The sequence below is a fragment of the Rousettus aegyptiacus genome, unplaced genomic scaffold, assembly GCF_014176215.1.
Source record: "Rousettus aegyptiacus isolate mRouAeg1 unplaced genomic scaffold, mRouAeg1.p scaffold_m13_p_4, whole genome shotgun sequence".
Classification (NCBI taxonomy): domain Eukaryota; kingdom Metazoa; phylum Chordata; class Mammalia; order Chiroptera; family Pteropodidae; genus Rousettus; species Rousettus aegyptiacus.
Genome location: NW_023416307.1, coordinates 127568876 through 127593397, shown reverse-complemented (window position 1 = coordinate 127593397; position 24522 = coordinate 127568876). Strand labels below are relative to the sequence as shown.

General features: G+C 32.5%; 1 protein-coding gene across 3 annotated transcripts in view; it reads right to left on the bottom strand.

Moving 5' to 3' along the window:
• The window catches only part of STAG1 (stromal antigen 1), a 344141-nt gene that overhangs the window by 182671 nt on the left and 136948 nt on the right, over positions 1-24522 (bottom strand). For 2 of the 3 annotated variants that reach the window (XM_036218531.1, XM_036218530.1), the window contains exon 5: positions 21921-22017. The exons of the other annotated variant lie outside the window; for it this stretch is intronic. In XM_036218531.1, coding sequence (XP_036074424.1) covers positions 21921-22017 — 97 coding nt within the window. The remainder of the gene's footprint in view (positions 1-21920; positions 22018-24522) is intronic. 3 annotated transcript variants of the gene reach the window in all.

Genomic DNA, 24522 nt, shown 5'->3' with positions numbered 1-24522 from the left:
TAGAGAACTGAAAGGAGAAATAAAATGGTAACAGTAAAGAATAGTTCTAGAAAGATTAACCCTTCATAGCATGGTATGGAAAAGCCAAGACTCTAAACTGGGGGATGGAGAGAAGAAAAAGGAAAGGATGAACTCTTTTTCCTTTCTAATAAATTGGGCCATGAGTGAGATGGTATTAGAGAGCCAGGTTTCATCTCTAGGTGACAAAGAAAAAAGCACAAGGAAATCTGCCCACAATGTCACAGGGATCCATTGATTACAGAGCAAAAAATTTGTTTATCGAGTATCTTGCTTAGAGTAAACACTACCTCTTTAATTAACTCCAGTTACATAATATATGTAAGATAATTTAGGATTTAAATATTTGATATTGTTTAGGGGTATCTGGCAGTTTATTATCAAACTGCATACAAATGACCAAGCCTTGTTTCTTTAACCTATACTTCAAAGCTATGTCACTAAGAGGTCCCAAATTATCTCAAGTATACTTTTATCAAGTGCCTCCTAAAATTTTTTAGTGTGCCACTAAGATTTCCTCAATTCATCTCTTGTCTAGAATCCCTCTTTTCCTATTTTATCAAACTTTTATATAGACAATCAAAGAGGAAAAAAAAAACTATCTGGTTGGGCTTAATGAGTTTCGAAGAATTTTCTTTAAGCTGAATTTTCTATGATGTTTCTTTAAAAATATAATTTTGATTTTAGAAGTTTGTGACAGAAAAGTTACAAACACAGTGTAGAGGTTCCCATATACATCGCAACCAGTTTTACTGTTAATCTCTCAAATTAGTATGGTACGATTTGTCACAACTGACAAGCTAATACTGATAACATTATTATTTTGTGCCCCCCCCCATTTTATTGAGAAACAACTGACATATACCATTGTGCAAGTTTAAGGTGCACAGAATGTGGTTTGATTTATATATTATGAAATGATTACCACAATAGGTTTAGTTAACATCCATAATCTCCTAAAGATACAATAAAAAAATTGCTCCTTGTGATGAGAATTCTCACATCTTAATAATTTCCTATATATCGTTCAACAGTTTACTACAGCTATCATGTTGCACATGACATCCTTGGTACTTATTTATCTTGTAACTAGAAGTTTGTAGCTTTTCAATACCTTCCTCCAGTTCCTCCTACCCCCACCTCATATCATTATCATTAACTAAAAGTCATACTTTATTCAGATTTTCTTCGTTTTTACCTAATGTTCTTTTTCTGTTCCAGGATCTCATCTAGAATAACACCAAAGGTGGCAGTCGTCATGTCTCCTTAGCAACTCTGCATTGTAACACTTATTCAGACTTCATTGAGTTGTGATGATCATGATGGTTTTATGGAGCAGTGGTCAGGTATTTTATAAACTGTCTTTCAATTTTGGTTTGACTGATGTTTTCTCATAATTAGATATGATTTATGGGTTTAGGAGAGGAGGATCAAAGAGATAAAGTGCCATTCTTATCACCTGAAAATAAGAGTACACTTTATCAATATGAGTAAACACTACTGATTGTTAATCATGATCATCTAGCTGAGGTAGTATCTGTCAGGTTTATCCACTGTTACAAATTACACTTTTTCCATTTTTCAATACTGTCATCTTTGGAAAGACATCACTATGTGCAGCCCAGACTAACGGGTAAGAAGCTATGCTTCATTTTCTTTAGGTTTATGTAGGTATTTACATTAATTATTTTGAACTCTACATAAAGATTTGACTAGTCTCACCCAATTTTCCCATGATTCAACCATTTATTTATATTAGTATAAACTCATGAATATTCTATAATTTAAGTTATAGTCCAATTTCATGATGTTTATTTTTTGCTAAAAATTTTCCAGCTTTGGCCATTGAGGGGCTTCTTCAGTTGGATCCTGTGTCCTTCTGACATACCTTCATCATTATTTTTTCTTGAGTACTTGTTTACTTTCTGACACTATGAAATGCTCCAGATGTACCTTGTGTATTCACTGTCCAAGCCCTAGAATCTAACATTTCTTCTAGGAGCCCTGGTGTCTTTTATTGGACAATGGAATCAGAAACCAAGATCTAGGTGTTATTTGTGCTTGTTGCAACTATTGGCTCAATGCTAGTGATATGTCATTTTTCTTAAGCCATTTCAGCTGTAAGAACAAAGGAAATATATATATATATGTATACTAATATGTATGCAAACATCTATAAATGTTTTATATGTAGCCATATATATCTATATCAAGCTATTTATGAGTTATACTAATGTCTTCATAAACCATATGGATTATCCTGCCATCCTTACTTGCTTATCTGTAACCTCCTACTATAACAGTGAAAAATCTGGTTTCCACCATCAACCACCTATTTATTTAATTTTACAATTCCAGTATACATATCTAGTGACTTCAGAATTGGTAACCCATTTACCCGTGGGAAACAATTTTGCCAACTATAGTATAGTACTTACATAGATTTTTGGTCTTTACTCTTACAATCTCCACTCACTTCTTTAGTTACTTAGAACGGCACCCTTTCCTCAAACACCTTCAGTGAGGTTATTTCATTTTTCGGTATTTTTAGAAAAGTTAGATTCTTTTGTCATAGTCCACATTCCTCCTGGGATGATATCTTAAGTGATTTAAAAATAAATGCATGCATCGATGTTTATCCTTTGTGCTGTGAAATCTATGGGTTTTGAGAAATGCATAGTATCATGTATCCTACATTACAGTATCACACAGAAGAGTTTACCTAACCCTAATCTGCTATGATTCATCTATTCATCCCTCCTTCCTCCCCCAAACCCTGACAACACTGATATATGTAAAATCTCTACAGTTTTGCCTTTTCCAGAATGTCACATAAACTGGAATCACATAGTATGTAGTTTTTTCGGATTAGCTTCTTTCCTTTCACTCAGCATTATCCATTTAAGATTCACATATGCTTTCACATTTCTTCTTATCACTAAATGGTATTCCATTGTATGAATATGCCATAGCTTATCCATTTCAGCTACTGAAAGACATCTTGGTGGCTTCCAGATTGGGTTAGCTACAATTACTATAAACATTCATACAGGTTTTTGTGTTAACATAAGTTTCAAACCTAAGAGCTCGTGATTGCGAGATTTTGTAGTAAGGCTATATTTAGCTCTGAAAGAAAACTGTCAGGCTGTCTTCCAAAGTCGCTATACCATTTTGCATTCTCACCAACAATGAATTCCTGTGGCTTCACATTCTTGGCAATCATTGGTATTGTCAGTGTTTTGGATATTAGCCATCCTAATAGCTGTGCAGTAATATTTTATTGTCATTTTAATTTGTACTGCCCTAATGACAAATGATGTTGGCCATCTTTTCATACACTTATTTGCAATTTGTATCTCTTCTTTGGTGAGAAGTCTGTTGAGATTTTTTGCCCCCTATTTTACTGAGCTATTTATTTTTTTGAGTTTTTAGAACTCTTAGTACATTTTAGATACAAGTCTTTTATCATGTATGTGTTTTGCAAATATTTTCTCCCAGTCTGTGACATGTTTTTTTCATTTTCTTAATAGTGTCTTTTTCAGAGGAAAAATTTTAATAAAGTCCAACTTGCCATTTTTTTCCCTTCATAGATCCTGCCCTTGGTGGTTATATCTAAATACCTCATTACTAAACCCAAGTTCATGTGGACTTTCTCCTACATTTTCTTTTTCAAGTTTATAGTTTTGCACTTTACATGATCTATTTTAAGTTAATTTTTATATAGAGGGGTAAGATTTGTGTTTAAGTTCCTTTTTTCCATATGGATATCCAACTACTCCAGCATCAATAGTTAAAAAGATTATTTCTGCATTTAATTGCCTTTGAATCTATTTTTAAAAATCAGTTGACTGTATCTGTGTGACTACAATATTTTTTTTAAAAAATTCAAAGTTTAAAAATCTGATATAGATACAACTCTTCAAAAAAGAAACCCACTAAAAAAGGATAAAATATATGAAAATATTTTATTTTCCATTCTTGCATTTTCACAACTTTTACTCTTTTCTCTGCACATCCATCAGTTTTTCCCTAAACAATAAACCCATCAGGATTATCTGTGGTTTTTACTGCACTCTATCTAAAATAGTACTTGTATATTTCTAGATTTGTAAGCTCTTCCAAAAACATGAAAATAATAACACTCTTAATTAGTCCCAAGAGATTCACAGACCACTAAAGTAGATATTATCTTACTACAATATAAAAGATAAAATGCAAAATATGTCTGAAATTTAGAAGTTTCAAAATTATGAGTTACATTTATACACACAAACACACACAATCAATCCATGGGAAGCAATCACTTAAACTGATATATACCAGTTCTCATTATGGTAGTATCATAAACAATACTATTTATATAAAAGTTTCTCCTGAAATTGTAATTAAAAAATTTAAAAAAAAAAACATTTTGAAAAGAATTTAAAACCTTGTAGTAGAAATTACTAGGATAAAACTAAAAGTAGAAACCTAAACTATAGAAGGAACACTGAAATCACTTTATCTCTGATAACACTTGAGGAGCCTACAATGCTTAAATTGGGAGTTCTAGGGTGAAGGATCTAAGAGAAACAACTCATGAAGTAGAGGCTTAAAGAATTTCATCTCTAGGTTAAGGTTAAACTAGAAATAAATCTAACACCTAATCCTCTGGGGACTACAAAGAAAGGTTTTCTTTCTTTTTCTGTCTTTCTTTTTTCTTCTGGTACTGTGCAGGAGGAGACAAATGTACCTGAGAAGCAGTAATGAAAATTTCGTGCTCTCAGAAACAGAAAACTTTAAAATGTATTTAGTTGCAAATGGTCCTAGATTGGTAGTGTCTTAGTACACATGTTTAGCAAATGCTGAATCCTCCTCTAGAGAAATGAACCTTATTCTAGATTTCAGAGAAATGTGAGAAAATATATGGAATTTGGAATAAAGACTAAACATACCAAGAAAAAAAGCAATATACAAAAGAACAAGCAAAAAAGTACCACAGAAACAGACTCACAGTAAGACTTATTAGAATTATCAGAGATAGACTGTAAAAGAAAGAAATTTACCATTTAAAAACAATAGACAATATTAAATATCCATAAGGACTACTCCCATGGCCTTTTTTTTTTTTTTTTTTTTTAAAAAGAACCTAGCAGCTATATCTCCAGAATTAAACTACAGTAATTAAAACACACTGGCATAGATGAAAACAGAGTAAGTGAACTAGAAGATAAGGAAAAATTATACAGAAAGTAACACAGAAATTAAAAAATACAGAAAGAGAGAATTTAAAGAAATATGGCAGAGTGAGAGACATCCCAGATCTCTCTATTTGAAACAATAAGCTGAACATCTAAAATTCAATAAAACATTCAAACTACACACCAACACGTCTGAGCATGGAATCTACTCATAAGAGCTACCAGAGATCAGAACCTGGGGGATCAGGCGCTAGACTGGGAGAAATAAAGCAGTAGCCTCTCAGAGCTGCAAGAAATGCATGTAGAAGGAGGTGGAGAGGAGAAGGTACAGAGAGTTACCTGAAAAGCCCTGCCTGGGAGTGATGTGATTTCCACGTGGCTGGCAGCAAGGCCCAGTTGTCAAGTGAGAAAGCAGAGAAGCAGAATGGCAGAGAAACAAACCAACCATGATTGCAAAACTGAGGCTGAGCTGCAGCACTCAACTCCCAAGCCAGAGGGCCTCTACCCCATATCCTCCAAGAGCAAATACTGCAGAGCCCAGGGGAATCTGAGCAAACAGTACAGAAACTGTTGTAATACTGACAAGGACTAAGACTGAGAGTAGTGAGCGTGATTAAACATCTATAAGGACAAAAAAAAAGGCATTAAGACTTTTATAAATCAGGGATCCAAGAGGCATAGATGCCATCTACTGAAAACCAAAAGAAAAGTGCCTTTGTTACAACAGGCTGAAGAGAAACCTTTATATAATAAATGTTTTCCGGGGGGGGGGGGGGAGGCAGAATACACTTCCATTAATGATCAGGTGGAGAAATAGTCCATTAAACACCATAAACAACCAAGCTGATAAGGCATCTTGGAAAGAAAGAGAAAATCTCCAGAAAATAAACTTACAGACATATCAACAATTTCAGGAACGGAAAAAACGACTAGATGAGCAGAATGAGTTCTTTGGCAAGGAAATTGAAACCCTCAGAAAGAACAGAATAGATCTTCTGGAGATAAAAAACACACTGCAAGAGGGGAAAAACAAAATAGCAAGCTTGGGAAATAGAGTCGACCAAATGTAGGAAAAGATCAGTGATACCAAAGACAGAAATCTAGAAATAAATCAGAACAAACAAGAGAGAAACCAAAGAATGAAAAATAATGAAAGAGAAATACAAGAACTAGCTGATACCACCAGGAAAAGAAACATAAGAATAATGAGCATTATCAAAGGCGAGGAAAAGGAGCAGGCATTTTCAGACAGTGGATGAGAATTTCCCAAAACTAAAAAATGAGCTGAGGTTGGAATTCAAGAAGTCAACAAAACACCCAATTATCTCAACCCAAAATAGTCTCACCAAGACACTGTATTAAAATTACCAAAAATCAACGACAAAGAATTCTCAGGGCAGGTAGGAAGAAGAAAACGGTAATTTATAAAGGAAAACCCATTAGATTATCACTGGAATTCTCAGCGCCGACCTTATAAGCCGGAAACGAATAAAAATCAAATATTTAAACTATTAAGTGAAAGGAACTACCGGTCTAGAATAATGTATCAAGCTAAGCTCTCCTTTAGACATGAAGGAGAAATAAAGACCTTTCCAGACATACAAAATTTGAGGGAATTCTTCACAATGAGGCCTGCACTACAGGAAATACTGAAAGAGGTCAACTCATCTAAAATAAAATGACCAAAAACAAAACAAAACAAAACATAATTAGGAGTAAGGCAGTGACTACCAGGCAAATAGAAGCAGAAGAGTGCAACCCTTACTAAGAACAGGGCATTATAAGTTTAAACAATAAGAAGAGAATTGCTATAGCAAGATAGTAATGAATGTTCAGCATACATAGGGACAAAATGAAACAACAATGACTGAAAAGGGGAGGATTCAAAGATCCAAAATCACAAAGGGGAATATAAAGCATGTGCAGAAGAAAAGGGACAACTGTATATATATAACTATCTTTTACATATTCGTAATTGTAACTACACACTAAAGATTCAGAACTAAGTATATGACATAAAACAAGAAGAGCCAGAGGCAAAACCCACAAAAGCCAACCAAAATAAAGGAAACAGAAACACAAGGATGAGGAAGCAATGGAAACACTGAGCTACCAGAAAGCAAAAGATAAAATAGCTAGTGCACATGCAACATTCTCAAGGATCAGTCACATAGTGGGACACAGAGATAGCCTCAACAAGCATAAGAGGGTTGATATCATTCCAAGCATATTCTCTAATCATAATGCTTTGAAACTAGAACTCAACCACAAAAAGAAAGCAAGAACCACCACAAATACATGGAGGTTAAAACAACATACTACTGAAAAATAACTGGGTCAGAGAAGAAATAAAAAGAGATCAAGAAATACATAGAAACGAATGATAAAGAATAGTACAACATATCTAAACTTTTGGGATATGGCAAAAGCAGTCATAAGAGGAAAGTTCATGTCATTATAGGCCTATCTCTGAAAAAATCGAACAAGCCCAAATAAACAACCTAATGCTTCATCTTAAAAAAACTAGAAAAGGAAGAACAAATGAAACCTAAAGTCAGCAGAGGAAAGAAAAAATAAAATTAGAGAAGAAATAAATGAAATTGAAAATAACAAAATAGAAAAAATAAATGTAATGAAGACCTGGTTCTTTGAGAAGATTAATAAAGTTGACAAACCCCTGGCTCGACTCACTGAAGAAAAAAGAGAAAGGATACAAATAAACAAAATCACAAATGAAAGAGGGGAAATTACAAACTACCACAGAAATACAAAGGATCACACAAGAATACTGTGAAAAAGTATATAACACTAAATTTAATAACCTAGAAGAAATGTATCAGTACTTAGAAAAATACAATCTTCCAAGACTGAATCAAGAAGAACTGAAAAATCTAAATAGACCAATGAGCAATATGAAAATTGAAACAATTATCAAAAACATACCAAAAAGTAAAAATCCAGGACCAGATGGCTTCGCCAGCGAATTCTACCAAACATTCAAAGATTTCATACCTATTCTCCTCAAATTCTTCCAAAAAAATCAAAGAGGAGGCAATATTTCCCAACTCATTTTATGAAGCCAATATTACCCTGATACCAAAACCTGGTAAAGATAACACGAAAAAAGGAAAACTACAGACCGATACCTCTCATGAACACAGAAGCAAAAATCCTAAATAAGATACTAGCGAACTGAATACAGCAACACATTAAAAAGATTTTGTACTATAATCAAGTGGGCTTCATTCTAGAAGCACAAGGATGGTTCATAATGAGCAAATTGATTACTGTGATTCACCACACGAACAAATTAAAAGAATCATATGATCATATCAACAGATGCAGAAAAAGCCTTTGACAAGATACGGCATCCATTTATGATCAAAACACTCCACAAATCTGGTAGAGAAGGAAAGTACCTTAACATCATAAAGGCCATATATGACAAACCCTCAGCCAACATTATACTTAATGGTGAAAAACTAAAAACCTTCCCTCTAAGATCAAGAACAAGGCAAGGCTGTCCACTATCGCCACTGTTATTCAATATAACATTGGATGTCGTCACAAGTGCAATCAGGCAAGAGAAAAATATAAAAGGCATCCAAATAGGAAATGAAGGAGTCAAACGGTCACTATTTGCGGATGACATGATTCTCTATATAGAAAACCCTAAAGACTCCAAAAGAACACTACTAGAAACAATAAGCAAATACAGTAAAGTTTCTGGATACAAAATCAATGTTCAAAAACCCATAGCGTTCCTATACTCTAATAATGAAGGGTCAGAAAAAAAAAGTGGAAAAAAATAATTCCTTTTGTAAGTAATTGCATCGAAAATAACAAAATACCTGGGAATAAATCTAACAAAACATGTGAAGGACCTATATAATGAAAACTATAAGACCCTGTTAAAAGAAATTGAAGAAGATACAAAGAAATGGAAAGATAATCCATGTTCTTGGATTGGAAGAATCAACGAAGTTAAAATGACCATATTACCTGAAGCATTGTACAGATTTAATTCAATCTCCATCAAAATCCCATCAGCATTTTTTTAAAGAAATAGAACAAAAAATCATCAGATTTGTATGGAAACAGAAAAGACCCCAAGTTACCCAAGCCATCCTGGGGGGGGGGGGGGGAAGAGGCTAGAGGCATCAAACTGCCTGACTTCAAATTATACTAAAAAACAACAGCAACAGTAATCAAAACGGCATGGTACTGCCAGAAAAACAAACACATGGATAAGTGGAACAGAAGTAAACCCATATTTATATGGTCAAATAATTTTCGACAAAAACATGAAAAACATACAGTGGAGAAAGGAAAGCCTCCTTAATAAATGTTGCTCGGAAAACTGGAAGGCCACCTGCAAAAGAATGAAACTAGACTATTGTCTATCACCACACACCAAAATTAACTCAAAATGGATTAAGGACCTTAATATAAGACCTGAAACAATAAAATCCATATAAGAAAACATTGGAACTATACTCAAGGACCTTGGATTTAAAAAGGATTTTATGAATTTGACCTCAAAAGCAAGAGAAGTAAAAGCTAAAATAAATGAATGGGACTATGTCAGTCAAAATAAAAAGCTTCTGCTCAGCAAAAGAAAATTGTCAACAAGGTAAAGAAACAACCATATGAATGGGAAAATATATTTGCAAGCAACACCTCCGACAAGGGCCTAATATCCAAAAAATACAATGAACTCATAATACTCAATACCAACAACAACAAAAAAAATGATCCAATCAAAAAATGGGCAGAGGACCTGAAAAGACACTTCTCCCTAGAGGACATACAAATGGCCAATAAATATTTGAAAAGATTCTCAGTATCACTAGCTATTAGGGAAATGCAAATCAAAACCACAATGAGATACCATCTCACACCTGTTAGAATGGCTGTAATATAATAAACAAGGCAAGTAATAAATGCTGGAGAGGATGAAATGCTGGAGAAAAAGGGACCCTCATACACTATCGTTGGGATTGCAAATTGGTACAGGCACTATGCAAAACAGTATGGAGGTTCCTCAAAAATCTAAGAGTTGATCTACCATATGATCCAGCAATCTCTCTACTGAGTACTTGCCCGGAAGACTTGAAAACCCTTACCTGAAAAGACATCTGCACACCGATGTTCATAGCAGCAATATACACGGTGGCCAGGACATGGAAGCAACCGAAGTTTCTTATGATTGATGATTGGCTAGAGAAGCTGTGATACATATATACAGTGGAATATTACTCAGCCATTAGAAGAGATGAAATACTGCCATTTGCGACAATATGGATGGACCTCAAGATAATCATGTTAAGCGAAATAACCCAGACAGAAAAAGCTGAAAAAATCACATGATATCACTTATATGTGAGATATAAACCTAAAAGTAACAAATGAACAGGACAAACAAATAGACTCATGGACATGGACTATAGAGTATTGGTTACCAGAGAATTGGGGGTCGGAGAGGATGGGGAGGCAGACAGGGTAAAAGGGGGTCTAATATGTGATGATAGAAAGAAATCTAACTATGTCAGGTGAACGCACAGTATAAATGTATATATGCCTTAGTATTAAAGTGTATGGCTAAATCTTATTGGATTTCGTTAACCAATGTCACCATAAAAAAATTAATTAATTAAAAAATAATTTTTAAAAAATCCACTTCTTTGAAGATTCATGCTGTTTTTTAATTCACGCAATTTTTGGCATTCTAATTAATAACATATCTGTGTATTTTAGTATAAAGATATTATTTTAAATTACCAATTCAGTTATTTAACAAATGTTTGGTACCCTAGAAAGATGCGTAATATTTATCCTGGGTTTTTCATATCCCCTGGTATCCTGCAGTACAGCCCAAGGGACTTTTGAACTTCATTTTAAGAAACATGACACAAAGAAGACTGAACACTACAATCATAAAATCCACACTGCTTATTCTTTGTATATCCATGTTATCAAATATCCATGTGATTATAATTTGGTTTCTCAGATATTTTAAGTGCAGAAGAAAATGGACTAAGCCAAAGACTGAGCACCTGGTTCCCTAAATGGTCATGTTGTTATTGTACATTAATGAAGCTGGCAGAAAGAAAGAAAAGAAAGGGAAGGGGAGGGGAGGGAAAGAAGAGAAAAGAAGAGAACAGAAAAAGAGAATAATAAATAGACGTACGAGAATATAATAAAGAAAAGCTCTATCAGAGAGATTCCCCGCGCTCCCCCCTCTCCCTCTCTCCCTCTCTCCCCCTCTCCCCCCTCCCCTCTCCCTCCCCCCCCCCTCCCTCCCTCTCTCTCTCTCTCTCTCTCTCTCTCTCTCTCTCTCTCTCTCTCTCTCTCTCCCGCCCTCCCTCCCTCCCTCTCTTCCTCCCTTCTCCCCTCCCTCCCTCCCTCCCTCCCTCATCCCTCCATTCCGACTACCTAACCCTACCTAACCCCCTCTCATACATCCCTAAAAATTAATTCCTTCCTATTAATTTCCATTTTCCTTAATTAATACTTCCTTAATTAATAAGGAAGATAGAACACAGTATGCAGAGTTTAAACAAAATTAATAGGGAAGATGAGAAATAAGAATATTTAAAGTCATAACTGATAAAAAATAGCAATCCAAATATATTTTATACCTAGAACATAATACAAACTTCAGAATACTAGAAACAGAAAAAAAATCTTAAACTTTGGGATTAACATGTATTGAAAAAGAGGAAAATGATTACTGTAAGTTTTCAACAATACAAGCCAGAATACAATGAAATGTCTTCAATGTGCTAAAAAATAATAATAATAAAAATAAAAAAAAACAAAACACTGCTAATGTTAAATCATATACCCATCAAAATATATTTAAAGAAATAAAGACAAAAATACATTTTCAGACAAAGTCCAACACTGTGGACTTCCAATAGAACCTTAAAGAAATATTGCTGCACTTCAGGCAGAAGTGATCCCAGATATACATGACATAAAGAACAATAAAATGGAGTTCATATTGATAAAGCTACATAAATAATTTCGCTTGAAAAAATAATGATTACTGGAACACTAAATAGATTGTGATATAATTACAACACAAGGAAGTAAATGAAATTACAGTGTTCTAGGACCTGTCTGGGAGAAGAGTAAAGGTGGTAATTATCTTTAGATTTTGATATGTTAAGTATGGTTTCTCTAACTCCTAGGTTAACAATTAAATGAATGTAAAGGGTATAAAAATGTCCAAAGAAGTAGAGGGAATAAAAGAATTCTTTTGGAGTCAAAAGAATCTATAGGTGAGAAAAAGGGAAAAATAAAGGATTAAGTGATACAGTTAAAAGAAAGACAGTTTCCACATTGAATAAAAAAACAAAAATCCAGCCAAATGATATTTACAAAAGGCATCTAAGATGTAAAGATACATATAGGAACAATGAAAAATAAAAAAGGTTGGCCCCAGGCCAGAAAACTATGAAAGGTGGTATGCTTCATTAATATTCAAACAGACTTTTAGAAAAAAGCATTGCCAGAGATAAAGATGAACACTAAATAAATATAAAATATTTGAATAAGCAATCTTTGAATATTTGCATGCACCTAAAAACATAGCAGGGGGTAGGAAAGGGAGAGGATGTGGAGGACAGAGTGAGAGAGGGGAAAAGCCTTTAAGGAGAAACTAAGAAGAAATATATAAATCTACATCAATGATGTGCAATTATAATATACTTCTCTCAATAATCATTAGAAAGGCAAATAATTAGAAGAACGTAAGATAGTTTAACAAATTATTAAACAACCGTAACCTAATGGACATGACTGTGCCTAGAAAATATATAATACACATAGATTTCAGGTACACACGCAACATTTGCAAAAGCTAACTATATAACCTTAAAACGAGTCTATACAAATTAGAAAACACTGAAACTATACAGACCGTTTTCTCTGACCTAAAACTCAGTTAAGCTAAGAAGACATCAACATCAATTAAAAATATGCTTTTAAGTAATCCATGAGTCAAAAAAGAAATGAATAAAACAAAATTAGTTTGAATTAAACTCATGAAGGGAATATCACAAGAAGTTACATTAAAAAATAAGAAAATATTTCAAACAACTTTATTAATTTGAAATTTTCAGCTAAAGAAATTGAATCAGTAGTTAAAAATCTTTCAACAAAAAAAATTTCAGATCATATAATTTCAATAGGGAACTCTACCAAATGTTCTAGAATTGAACAATTCTAATCTCATACTCTTCCAGAAAAAAGAGAATATTCTTCATAATTCATTTTATGAGGTTAGTAAAGCCTTGATAATGAAACCTGAAATGGAAAGAAGAAAAATGCAGGCCAGTCTCATTGACGAATACAAAAGTAAAATATTCTAAACAAGATATTAGTAAACCAAACCTAGCAAAAATTTAAAAATATAATACATCATGAACACATTGAATTCATTTCAGGAATGCACATTAGATTTAACGTTAAAAAAAAATCATTGGTAAACCAGTGGAGGATTGGGGTGGGGTTGAGTTGTTACAGGGAAGAGGACTGAAGAAAAGTACAGGAGGGAATTTTAGAGCACTGAAACTATTATGTTTGATAATATAATGATAAACATATAACATTATCCATTTGTCAAAACCCATAGAACTTTATAGCACAAAAAGTAAACCCCAATGTAAACTATGAACTTCAGTTAATAATGATATATCAATATTGGTTATCAAGTATAACAAATGTATCACACTAAAACAAGATGCTAATACAAGAAATTAAGGGGAGAAGAGGATATATGGGGACTCTCTGTAATTCTGGATTAAATTTTTATAAACCTAAAACTCTAAAAAATAAAGTCTAAAATAAAGACACTACTAATAATGAATTTTTAAATGCCTATAGTCCAGAAATAAAAATTTTAACTATAGATGTATAAGACCTTTTCACTCATACACAAAAATGCCCTTTCAAGTACTAAAAGAAAATAAAGACCTAAATAAACAGAAAAGTACATACAATGATCATGAATTGAAAGACTCAATTTTATAAAGATGTTAATTCACACCCCACTGACTTATAGCACTTCTCAACCTTTGTTCCCTGCCTCCCCTGCTAGAGCACAGATATAAACAATGAGGGTTGGGGTGGGGTGTTCCTGGAATTTAGTACACAGAGGTGAAGGATGCTACTAAATATTCTACAATGCAAGAAGCTTCCCACAAAAAGAATCATCACCCAAAATGTTGATAGTGTCAAGGCTGAGAAATATGATATACAAATTCAATATAATTCCATTCAAAACTCCAAGTTTTTTGATACAATTTGACAAACTAATTTTAAAATATACATATGAAAATAAAAAGGCCAAAAAATTTGTACTCAATAAACAGTCTGAACAGACCAAATACTGGAATATAGAGCCCAGAATCACTCTTTCCCATAAATAGATGCTTAATATATGCAATAGTGAAGATGAATGGACATTTCAGACTAAAGATATTCACTTCTGAATGAAGTAAAGACCTAAATGTGAATAGCTTAGCTATACTGTATATAACTAAACTACATATAAACTAGAAAACTTTTATTAGAAAACATAGTATTTTCATAACCATGGTGCAAAGAAGAATTTCTTATGACATAAAAAACCAATTAAAAAAGACTAACAAATTTTAATAATCTTAAATTAAGAACTTAAGTTCATTCATTCATTGAACTAATGCTTATAGGTGCTGGAAATACAGTAGAGAACACAACAACAAAAATCACTGTCCTCAGCAATAATTTATTAAGATAACATAAAGGGAGGGAACAAGTTATAAGAGGGGAGAAGGTATCTGCAATACATACAACCAACAACTAATACTAATACTTAAAAAAAAAAAACCTATAAATCAATAGAGAAAATCCAGATATGTGAAATAATCCTTAAACTCAATAGTAATCAAGGAAATAAAAGTAAAACCTTAATGTGATACTTGTAAACCTAACCAATAAGGTAAAACTAAAAAGGCCCAATGACATAACACCAGCAAAGATGTGATACCAAAAAAATTTGGTGACACTGACTGAAGTATAAAAAGTTACTACAGCTACTTCAGAAAACAGTCTGGCATTATCTAAAAAAGTTCTATCTCTTATAACCTAGCAATTTCACTTCATGAACTAGAGCATTTTGTGCATATAATCACTAACATTAAGATACACAAAAAACAGTATATAGTTGCATTGTTTGTATTTTCCAAAAGCTAGAACAACCCAATTTCTTTCAAGAGTAGGAAGTTTAAATAAACTTGTATATTTATATAATGGACACTTTATAGATGTTCTCAACTTATGGCAATTTTGCCTCCCAGGGAACTTTTGGCAAGACCTATGCATGTTTTTGGTTATCACAACTAGGGAAGTGAATGTGGGAGGAGAAAGAATAATATACTACAGGCATCTAATGAGTAAAGGCCAAGGATGCTGCTAAACGTTCTACAATGTACGAGAAAGCCCATCACAACAAAGAACTGTCTGCTTTATAGCAACGAAAATAAATGAACTAAGGCACGAGTACATAAATGAATCTAATAAACATAATGTTTGAGAAGACAAAGCAAGACAAAAGAATATATACACTAGTTAATTATGTATAAAAGAGTATATACAGGTAATTATCTAAAGAATAAAATCAGGCAAAACTAACCTCGTGTTTAAAGAAAATCCACTAAATGGTAAAACTATAAAAAAAAAAAAGGCAAGGAAATGATTATTACAAAATCAAAAAGTAGTACATATCTCTGTGGAAAATGGAGGCAGTTGTGAAAGGGGAGTAGCACACAAGAAATAGGGGAAGGGATCTTCTGAAGTCCTGACAATATTCTTCCTCTTGACTTTAGTACTAATAATACCGAGATTCATAATACTAATGTTATTTAAACTATACACATATAGTTTATACTCTTCTGTATGTATGATATCACAATTAAAAAGGATTTAAGGAAACTAATGTTGAACTATATATCTACAAACTGTCAATGTAAGAAGATAAAAAACTTATTAAAAGACTTCTACAGAGCATACAAATTAATACATAATAAACCATTACAAACAGCTGTCTCTATCCCCCAAACAGACACTGAGACTACTAGAATACCAGTGTAAAAATTTACTTAGAAGACCCCATAAAATACTGGAAATGCAGTGGAAAAACGAAACAAAAAAAGAAAGGCAGATGATAAAAAGTGTGTAATCTAACTATACTACTATGGATAACTAGAGCCTAATTAAATTCCTTGGGAAACTCTGGGAATCAGAGTATACCATGTACTTCAAAGTCATCTCACTTAAGGGGCAGAGGAATTGGAGAATTTATACACTAACTCCCAGGCAGTCATTGGTTAAAATCATAATACAAGAATTGTGCACTGAGATGCTCTCATTCACTGAAGCAAACTTAAATTGGCACTGTGGGGTATTTTAAATTTTCAAAGGAAAACATAGAATATTTAATATTTATCATGATAGAAACTATTAGCACGAGGTAATTCACAGTTTCAACTTAGTCTTTTTTATGATATCCAATCTTTAAGAAGCTGAGTTTTCACAAGTTATGCTGGAAAACCAATGTAGAATAGGAAAGAAGGGTGATTCCAAAATTTAATTTGTACAGTGTCCAACAGGTGCATGTATCTATCAGTAAGTGTGGTTATTTAAGAATAGAATACAACTTTTCTTTTTCTTTGATTTTGTTTATCATTTTTCCAAACAGCTACTAAATTGTTAGGATATAAATAAATTACTTGGTCCTATTTTCAAAAAGGAAATGTTAGGTATTTTTTGCCTGTAGATTCCATGAAAAAAATTACTGAGACACTAACTGGTCCACGAAATGGGAAAGTTCAGAAAACCCTTGGAGTAACTTTCTGAGCGAGGTCAATTCTCATACAAGAAATAAAAGAGAGATCTTTCTGACATTTTTTGAAGAGTACAGGATAGTTATTTTGAAGAATATACCTCAATTTCTGATTGTCTGATGGTACCTCTTAAATAGATTCAGGCTCTGCACTTTTGGCAAGAATACTACGGAAGTGAAGTTGAATTATTCTAAATGCATATCAGGAAGCACATGCTATCGACTGGTTCTATAACTGGTAATGTTTGCCTTTCATCATATAGATATGATGGTGTCTAGCATGGTAAAGTTACTATTTTACCCATTGTAAATAAAAGATATCTTGTAAGGAAACACTTTGAGATTAGTTTAGGAGTATATTCTTCAAACTTTTCCCCACTATATCCTAAGCACTCAGTTCAAACGTTATTTTAATTAGTTCTTACTATACTTTTCAGTTTGGTTATGTTACCCATGGCATGGTTTACCTGTTCTGTTTGAATCCAATTTTAGAGATTTCGTCCCATCTTTGTTGATTTTTCTTTCTTTTTTAAGTCTATGAAACTCCAAACGTAAAGACTATTCAAAAACTATGTTCGAATTAACTATTATCCTTTCACCCCAATTCTCTCTAAAATTTCCACCTCATTTCATACACACACACCCCACAGGTAATCAATCATTATTTTCTGGGTTATCTATCCTGTGTTTCTTTTTGGCTAAATAAGCAGAAAAATGTACATATTCCATTATTTCCCTTTTTACCTTTCAAAAAAATTTCATACTTTATTCTTTTCTGCTTTGCATTCTGCCCTTAAAAATGTATCCTGAAAATCTCCCTGCATCAGTCCAGAGACCTTTCTTATTCCTTTTTACAGTGCCAAAAAATTCCACTGTACAGCTATACCAGTTTATTCAATCACTATCTTATATAAGAGCATTTAAGTTGCTTCCACTATTTTGCAATTACAAATAATACTGTATTGAGTAGCCTGTACATTTATTTTTGCAATGCTGAAGTATATCTTCATGGCAAAATTCCAGAAGTTGGATGGCTGGGTCAAAAGATAAAAACGTATGTAGTTTTGGACAGATACTGTCGAATCTCTTTCCCTGAGAGAGGTACCAATCTGTATTCCAACAAATAATATAACAGTGTTTGTTTCCTCACAGCCTAACCAACAGTGTTACAATTTTTATCAATCTGATAGGTGAAAAATGGTATGTCAATGAAGCTGTAATTCACAATTCTCTTCTATCTGTTTTAAGATATGCTTACTAAAGTTTCATAGGTACTTAGGTCTATTTCTGGATTTTTATTATATTCCACTTATGTGAGAAAATGCATGCTTTCTTTGTTAATCATATTAAGAAAATATGCATCTATGTCTCTCTTTTATCAAAAAATTTTGAAATCCATTTTGTTAAATGACATCTGAGGAACTACATAGTCAAAAGAAAAACTGGCAAGGATGGGCACACAGAATTCAAAGAAAAAGAAAGAGAAATGGCTCTCAAGCCTCACTTATAAGAGAAATACAAATTAAATTCATTCATATACAAAAGTTAACCATACATCAACAACCTAAATATAAGAGCTAAAACTATAAAACTATTAGAAGAAAACAAGGATAAATCTTCATGTCCTTGGATTTGGCAATAGATTCTTAAACTTGACACAAACAGGAGCAAAAAATGAAATAGAAAAATTGGACTTCATAAAATTTTGAAACTTATGCATCAAAGGACATCTTTAAGAAAGTAAAAAATAATCTACAGAATGGGAAGAAAGTAGTTGTAACTTACTTATCTGATAAGGGTTTATTATCTAGAGTACATAAATAACTCTTACAACTCACAACAACAACAAAAAACACATCTAAATAAAAAAATGAGCATGGGACTTGAATACACATTTTTTTTTTTTCCAAAGAAGAAATACAAACAGCCAGAAAACACAATAAAAGATGTTTAAGATTGATCACTGGTCACTAAGGAAACACTAATTGAATCCACAGTGATACTACTCCATACCTACTAGGACAGTCAAAATTGTAAAAATTGGAAAATAAAGTGGTAGGTATGTAAAATGGTGCAGTTGCTGTGGAAAACAGTTCAGTTCCTCAAAAGTTAAAACAGAATTTTCATATGACCCAGCAATTCCATTCCTAAGTACTTATACTTAGCCTAAAGAATTTAAAAACAGGTACTCAAACATTTGTTCATGAATGTTCAAAGTAGCAATGTTCTTAATAACCAAAAGGTGAAAACAACCCAAATATCCATCAACAGATAAATGGATAAACAAATTGTGATATGTACATACAATGGAATGTTATTCAGCCATAAAAAAGAAATAAATTATTGATACATGCTACTCCTTCAATAAACTCTGAAGACATTGTGCTAAGTGAAAGAAATCAGACGCAAAAGGTCACATTTTATATAACATGAACAGGCAAATCCATAGAAGCAGAAAGTAGACTAAGTGGATGCCAAGGGTTGGCAAGGAGAGGGGAACCAGGAATCATTACTTAATGAATATAAGGTATTCTTCTGGTGTGATGAATCAAGTTTTGACACTAGAGAGGTGGCTGCACAACATTGTGCATGTGCTAAATGTTACCGAATTGTACATTTTAAAATGGTTAATTGTATATTAAATGAATTTCACCTCAATTTAAAAAATCACACTGACATACTATTTTTAAGTTATTCATAAAATCAATCCAAAAACTTGATAAAAACACTCTGTGGAAGATTGAAAACAAGCATTCTCAGGTATTAGTGATGGGAGTAAAACTAGGTACAATTTCTAGAGCTAGAAATTTGACAATATGTTTTTAATTACAAATACATTTATCTCGAACATTTCCCACATACAGAAAATAACAAAATTTCTCATTACAGTACTGTTTGTAATAGCAAAAGATTACGAATAACACAATGGTCAGCTAATAGAAGACTTGTTAAGAAAATCATTGTATGTATACCAAAAGGAATGCTATGACACAGTATTCAAAAAAAAAAAAAAACACTGAGAAAATTCTACACACTATATCTTTTGTGTTAGAGGAGTAGGGAAGGAAAGGGTATATATTCCTACTCACACATATGAAAATTAGATAGATCGCATAGACAGACACACAGACAGACAGATGGATATACAATAAAGAAGAGTGGCTAACTGTGGAGATAGATGGGAAGGCAGGAAGTGATAAAGGCTTTTTGCTTTATATCTTCAAAAAAAATTTGTTTGAAGCATGGGAATGAATTCCAAAAGGAAAAAATTTAAAGCCTACTAGTTATTTTAAAATCAAAACCCAATCCCACAGTATACTTACAGATTAGATTAAATATGTAAAGAACGTCTTTCAGTGCTTGCCTTGTTCATTTTGAGGCTGTAAAATTAACGAATTTGCTTGTCTTCATATAGCCTAATCTCGTCACTCTTCACCCATCTTCATACTTTAGGATTCAACCATAAACTCTATTTATGTCCTAGAGTGTGCTGTGCTTTCTTGTTTTTAGGCATTTTTGCACAACCTGTTAACTTTGATCTTTCTGATCTCCACTTTTTTTCTTTTACTCAACCTCAGTCTCACCTGCAGTTTCTTTCTCTGAGATTATTTTCTTACAAGTATTCCCACATTCACACATAAAGAGATATACAGCCTGGGCTGGATCAGAACCCCTCCTTGTTATTCTCATAGTATCCTGTGGTTAGGCATATCAACGCCACATTGAGACAAACCTTACTCTGAATAATGAGGTTAGCACTTACAAACTGTATGATGTCCAAAAACTTACGTAAGTCCTTTATTCTCAGGTTCCTGCTCTATGAAATAAAGATTACATCTTCCTGACAGAATTTTTAACTCATATTAAAATGAACTAATTTATGTAAACTCCAGGGCTTGGCACAGAGTTATTAAATAGTAACTTCTTACTCTAATGAAGGCCCTGAGCACTTTACTGAACTTATTGGCATATTTCCCTCTTTGTTCCTTATAATAAAGCTTCTTTTAAAAACTACACATACCCTAATATTGACTGAGGAGAGACTCTGTTGGTAACATTTGTATACTCTAGAACAGTGCTTAGTATAGGGCAGGTGCTCTGTAAATATTTATTAAATTCCTTATGTCAATATGGTAAGTTTTAACTTGGACAGAAATAAGAGAGCCTTTAAAACATTAATATGATCAGTAATCTCAATAAAAGATCAGTGTTCTTTCTCTACTGATTTCTCAACTGATTTCCCCCATGTAGAACTTATTCTGTTAAGATTTACTTATTCTAAAAAAGAAAAATATCTATCAGTTATCTATTAATATGATAAAAATAAAACTTTAACAAATTGTTTATGGATTGATCTCCAACTGACTATAAATTTCAGAAACCCAATTCCTTACTAATGTAACCCTAAACGAATTATTTGAGCTTGTCATACTTCATTTATAAAATGAAGACCAAAATACTGTCAAGGACACAAAAACAATAAATATAAATGTTAGCAAGTAGCATAGTTCCTAATATAGAGCACAGGTACAAATAATGTCAGAAAATACTAATTTAAAAAATTTATGATCTAAAAAAGTCAACTCATAAATTCATTAAATGAATTTAGATTTCCTTCAAAATTTCAAAAAAAATCACAAATCTGTTGTTTTATAGGAGCAAAACCAAACCAGAACAAAATGAAATATCCATAAATAACAATGATTTTATCAAAAAAAAAAAAGAGTATATAATTCTAGGATAAATTATGTATTACTAAAGGAACATAAAGTAAACTGAAACTGCTGGACAAACAGGTTCAATGTATATTATTTTATCCCAACATTCTGTACCTCGACATCCTGAACACTGGATAAAAAAGTTGATTAAGTCCAGAAGTGCGATGTCCCTGTCTTGTTTATATGATTCAATCCAGTCATCCACCACGGACTGTGGGAAAAAAATATAAAAATGAAAACTTCAAAAAACTTTAATATTACAGCAAATAAATTTTCAAAAAAGTCTGTAGTTTTCTTTTTATGTCTATTTAAATAAGAAAACTACTTACCTGAAATTATTTCTCTGTAGCCAAAAAAGTAGAGATTCCCTCATTTTTGAAGGCAATGAAAAGGTAAGTTACTAATGTTTCAAAACTCTTTTTAAAATGGAGCACAACAGAAACCTGACTTAACCAATCCCATGAATCCAATAATTTGTAAGCAACAATATATACTAATCTTCAAAACATATTGTGAGAGTAAAACAAGAACTAATTTCACTTACATATAGATATAAACTTTCTGAGTATCAGAGAACCTAATCTACTAAGTACATACAAAGAATGTACACAATACATAACAAAAGGCATTTTTTTAAAAAATGCTAAGATGATCATTATTAGGAAATCGAATAATTCAACTTAAAACACAGGAAGAAAAATAAAATGATTATATTACTAGATCTCAAAATAGTATCCAACGAAATTCTGCAGTCAAGCTTAATGAAAAATTTTCTGAAAAAATAGGGCTAGGTGAAATGTATATAAACAAGATAAAGACAAAGACGAAAATATATTTGCTGTTAAAATGCTTAAGATTTTTCAACTTAAAGTAACAGAAAGAATGCATCTCTAAACCATTGAACACAGGTTTTAAGTTTTCAGTTAATGCAAAAATTAGTAAAATATTGGTAAAGACAATTTCTCTTTCCTATAGCTGATTTAAAAAAAGATCTAGAATCTCTACTAAAGTCACTCAAAAGATGAATAAAGAAAAAATTTGAGATGACAGCTGACAAAAGATAAATGTACAAAATAACTTCAATCTTTACAACATATAAGAAACAATGGCTGACTAGCCTTTTCAAAATTAAAAATATCAAAGAATAAATTCAAAAAAGTATATACGTTAATGAAGAAAATTTAAAATTTAAAAAGAGAATATAGAAGATAACCTAAATATGATAAATTAAATCTAAAAAATAAAAAATAAAAAGGCTTACTTTAGTGCTTTATCAATGAAGTTTTTCCAATATGTTGGGCAAATTTAATATGATTCCACTTAGCATCCTAATGAACAGAATTGTCTGGGGTTTTCTTGGGTAGGAGTAGTTGATCAGAGGAAATGTATAAAAATAATTTTTAAATTTTTAAAAAATAAATTATTTTTGTGTTGAGGTATAATTATATACAGTAAGAAGGATAATCTTAAATTACACCTTGATAAAATTTCACAAATACTACACAGACTTGTGTAACCATAACCAAGATAAAAATATAAAACATTTCCAGAATTGAAACAGACTCCCTCACGTTCCCTTCCAGTCAGTAACTATCCCCAGCTCATGATTTAAATATTTTTCCTTAACAGTTGACATGTTTTTGAAATTCATACAAATAGTTTCTTTTGTTTGATTTCTTTCAAAGTTGTTCAGTGAGAGTCAGCCACATTATTATGTGTATCAGCTCAACCACATTCCCTTCTATGTGAAAGAGAGAACATTTTGTTAACTACTAATGTACATAACACACTGTTTCCCTGACTTATCACATTAGTACTGGGGAGGTATTGTTTTAAAAGTAAACGGAAAATTATAAAGACCATTATGGTTGTAGGAGAGGGTAAAAAGAAAAAGAATGGCATGGTATCTGTTCAAGATTCAGCATTGCTGAATAATGTGTCATGCCCTGTTGGTGAAGAATGTGGTGAGGACTAAGAAAGGAGAAAGCAGGTTAAGAATGACTTTGAGACTCAGGGCCCAAGCAGATATGCTTTGTAAAACAGGTACAAAGCTGAGGGGAAAGCCATTTCCCCACATGTGCATGGGGCCCAGCATTGTGAAGGTAGTCTGAAGATGGCAATCAAAATTTTCTTGAATTTCCAAAGATTGTTTCAATTTCTAATCTCACCAGTTATACATGACGAGCCCAAAACATTCTGAACAAGACTAGCGAGCAAAGACTTGCATGAGAAATATTAGAATTGGATACAAAGATATCAAAAACAAAATATATTAAAAATAATGAGACCAGAAAAACAATATAAGGGAATAGAGCACAGAAATCAGTCCAAGTATACATAGAAATTAAACTATGACAAAAAAGATACTTCGATTTTGGAGAGAAGGGTCATTTAATAAATGATACTAATGTGATTGGTTATTTATTTGGAGGGAAACAAAGTTATACCCTTTAAAAGCTATTGGAGAGGTGTGGAGGCAAAGGATTCTAAGGAACTAATAGAATACCTACAGGGGACCAAAGAATAAGAAATATGGCACACTTATGCAAAACCATGAAAACCAGTGGATAACAGAATGACATATTTATTAAAGTACTGAAAGGAAAGAACTGCCCATCAGGTTGTAGAAAATCCAGCTTCTCTGTTGCCCAGCAACTACTGGACAGCTATTCATGAACAAAAACAATTCCAGGAGACCTCTGGAGTCCACTTAGGA